The 3771-nt window shown below is 40.7% G+C and overlaps 1 protein-coding gene across 2 annotated transcripts in view; it reads right to left on the bottom strand.

The window, feature by feature from the left end:
• LOC108298611 (mortality factor 4-like protein 1) overlaps window positions 1–3771 on the bottom strand; it is an 18600-nt gene that overhangs the window by 7277 nt on the left and 7552 nt on the right. For both annotated transcript variants that reach the window (XM_037735850.1, XM_037735851.1), the window contains one exon: window positions 3380–3460. In XM_037735850.1, the coding sequence (XP_037591778.1) occupies window positions 3380–3438 (59 nt within the window). In that variant the 5' untranslated portion in view covers window positions 3439–3460. The remainder of the gene's footprint in view (window positions 1–3379; window positions 3461–3771) is intronic.

The following is a 3771-nucleotide window of genomic DNA, read 5'->3' as shown; positions in this document are numbered from 1 at the left end:
TTTTGTATTTTTAGTAGAGACGGGGTTTCACCATGTTGACCAGGATGGTCTCGATCTCTTGACCTCACAATCCACCCGCGTCGGCCTCCCAAAGTGCTGGGATTACAGGTGTGAGCCACAGTGCCCGGCCTAATTTTTGTATTTTAAAAGAGATGGGGTTTTGCCATGTTGGCCAGGCTGGCCTCAAACTCCTGACCTCAAGTGATTCACTAGCCTGGACCTCCCAAAGTGCTGGGATTACATGTTTGAGCCACCACGCCCAGCCTAATTTTGCTTTCGTTAATGTTATTTCTAGACCACAAGAAAAACAGTTTACGAAGCCCATGATTATGGATTACTTTTGGTGGAACAATACTATAACGTCTGGATTTTTACTTTTCTGTAGCTTTAAATACTTACACATGTTATTAACTAAATATATTCGTTTAATTTAGATCTTATGACTTGACAGTTCAAATTAACTTATGTTTGGATAAAAACACGAAAATCTGGCTGGGCAAAGTGGCTCACGCCTATAATCCCAGCACCTTGGGAGGCTGAGGCGGGTGGATCACGAGGTCAAGAGATCGAGACCATCCTGGCCAACATGGTGAAACCTCGTCATTTTTTTAATAAATAAAATTTTTTAACTAAAAAAAAAAAAAAAAAAAAATACAAAAATTAGCCAGGCATGGTGGCATGCGCCTGTAATCCCAGCTGCTCAGAAGGCTGAGGCAGGAGAATCCCTTGAATCTGGGAGGTGGGGGTTGCAGTGAGCCAAGATCACATCATTGCACTACAGCCTGGGTGACAGACAAATGTCTCCAAAAACAACAACAAAAAAAGAAACTGCACAATACTATATTAAATGCAAATAACTTATGGCATACCACCACTTGGATTTCTATATAACAATTTTTACGACAATGATAAAGAATTAGTTATAAACTATTATTTTATTGATAAAAATCTTGTTTTTCTATATAAAGAGAAAATTACTGCCATTTAAGATAAAATTACAATGAAATGCTATACTAGTTTTCCAAAGAACCAGATCATGAAAACATGACACCACTTATAAAACTGAGCAATCCTCAAATAGTAACGCACTTAATTGTTCCCAAATCAATTATCTTTTCACCAAAAAGTTAAAAAAATAAAAAATAAAAAATAACCATCTCCAAATGTATTTAAATACCTTCATTTGCAAAACCTTACATTTTTTTCAGAGGCTAGAGGGCAAGTGGTACAATCACAGATCACTGCAGTCTAGAACTCTTGACCTCAAGCTATCAATCCCACCTCACCTCCTAAAACACTGGGCATTTTAAGTAGAAAAGTCAGATCATTAAGTCTGGCAAGAAATAAAATGACCTCTTATAAAAGTCATAATCTTTGGTTTTTCTGTTTGAGACAGAGTTTCATTCTTGTTGCCCAGTCTGCAGTGAAATGGAGCTATCTCGGCTCACTGCAACCTCCGCCTCCAGAGTTCAAGCGATTTTCCTGCCTCTGCATCCCTAGTAGTTGGAATTACAGACGTCCACCACCATGTCCAACTAATTTTTTCACTATATTGGTCAGGCTGGTCTCGAAGCCTTGACCCCAGGCAATCCACCCACCGCAGCCTCCCAAAGTGTTGGGATTATAGGCCTTAGCCACCTGTCTTGTTTTTATTTTTATATTACAAACACTTAAGAATACTTATTAAGTTACCATTCGTCATCCACTTTCAGATACATAAATTTTTTTGTTTTTGAGACAGGTTCTCACTCTATCACCAAGACTGAAGTGCAGCCTTGACCTCCAGGGCTCAGGTGATCCTCCCACCTTGGCCTCCTGAATAGGTGGGACTACAAGCATGTGCCACCCCACTCCTCCCCACCCCAGCTTATTTTTTTTCTAGAACTGGGGTCTCCCAATGTTGCCCAAGTCAGTCTCAAACTCCTGGGCTCAAGCTACCCTCCTACCTCAGCCTCCCAAAGGAGAGGAATTACATGTTGTAAGCAACCACACAGGCCTACATAAACTTTAAATATTCTCACTCTAAGCTTGGTACCAAGATGTTCTAAAATCCAGACTTAAGAAGCAATGTTTTGGGCTGGAAGCACTGGTTCACACCTGTAATCCCAGCACTTTGGGAGATCAAGGTGGGTGGATCATCTGAGGTCAGGAGTTCAAGACCAGCCTGACCAACATAATTAAACCCCATCTCTACTAAAAATACAAAAATTAGCCAGGCATGGTGGTGCATACCTGTAATCCCAGCTACTCGGGAAGCTGAGGCAGGAGAATCACTTGAACCCAAAAGGCAGAGGTTGCAGTGAGCCAAGATCATGCCATTGCACTCCAGTCTGGGTAACAAAACCAAAACTCCATCTCAAAAAAAAAAAGTTCAAGACCAGCATGGTGAAACCCTGTCTCTACTAAAAATACAAAAAAATGGCTGGTCGTGGTGGTTCACGCCTGTAATCCCAACACTTTGGGAGACCAAGGAGGGCACAGATCACGAGGTCAAGAGATCGAGACCATCCTGGCCAACATGGTAAAACCCCATCTCTACTAAAAATACAAAAATTAGCAGGGCATGCTGGCACGCACTTGTAATCCAAGCTACTACTCAGGAGGCTGAGGCAGGAGGATCACTTGAACCCGAGAGGTGGAGGCTGCAATGAGCCGAGATTGTACCACTGCACACCAGCCGGGAGGGAGAGCAAGACCATAAAAAAAAAAAAAAAAAAAAAAAGCCAGGCATTGTGGCGGACACCTGTAATCCCAGCTCTTCTAAAGGCTGAGGCAGAGAACTGCTTGAATGTGGGAGGCAAAGGGTTGCAGTGAGCCAAGATCTCACCACTGTACTCCAGCCTGGGTGACAGACTCAGACTCCATCTCATAAAAGAAAAAAAAAAAGTAATGGTTTTCTTGAAGGTGGGGACCGGGAGGGGAGTTGTTTAAAACCTTAACTTCTCATATATTTTTACCATGGGTTTCACCAAAGTGGGGATTAATTCATACATATTTTTAGCGCTTACCAGCACTTACTTTTTAGGTTTGAAAAGGCTTGCCATATTCCTATTGTATTTAAATTTTATAGTTGGAAAAAAGAAAAAGGCTTGCCAAAAAATTATCTTAAAACTTATAGCCACTAAGACTACCTTTGTAAAAGAAAACATTATATACACATATGATTATACATACAACTTAAAGGGTGGGGGAACTTGCTGAGGAAAATTAAGGAATATGTATTTTAAATGACTTTAATGACCTGATAACTGAGGAATGAGATTCTCACTGGTTCCAATAATGTTCCAGTGTTTCCATTTTCAACACAGTCTAACACATAATAAGTATCAAATGTTATCTTCACATATAGCGTGCAAAATCAAAACAAAGAGCTTCTTACACTTCAACATTTTTCTGTTGCAGACCAGATGTCTTCTTTCCTGGGGCAGCCCCTCTCATCTTCCCTTCTGCATACTGCTCCCTTCAAAAATAATTTCAGTAGTGTCATCATAAAATGAGCATTTTTGTGACAAAATAAATTATGACAGCCTGATTCCACTAGGAATTTATATTCAAACTCTGGCACCAAGTTTTTAACAAGTTGGACAGAGATAATATGTTACAAAAAAATAAAAAAAATTAAAAAAAAAAACACTCAAGAAAGAGCAAAGGGCTCAATTAAAACCAATATAATAGGCCGGGCGCGGTGGCTCAAGCCTGTAATCCCAGCACTTTGGGAGGCCGAGGCGGGTGGATCACGAGGTCAAGAGATCGAGACCATCCTGGTCAACA

The sequence above is a fragment of the Cebus imitator genome, unplaced genomic scaffold (genome assembly GCF_001604975.1).
Source record: "Cebus imitator isolate Cc_AM_T3 unplaced genomic scaffold, Cebus_imitator-1.0 Scaffold1015, whole genome shotgun sequence".
NCBI lineage: Eukaryota > Metazoa > Chordata > Mammalia > Primates > Cebidae > Cebus > Cebus imitator.
The sequence above is the reverse complement of the archived record's forward strand: the minus strand, read 5'-3'. Positions and strand labels throughout refer to the sequence as shown.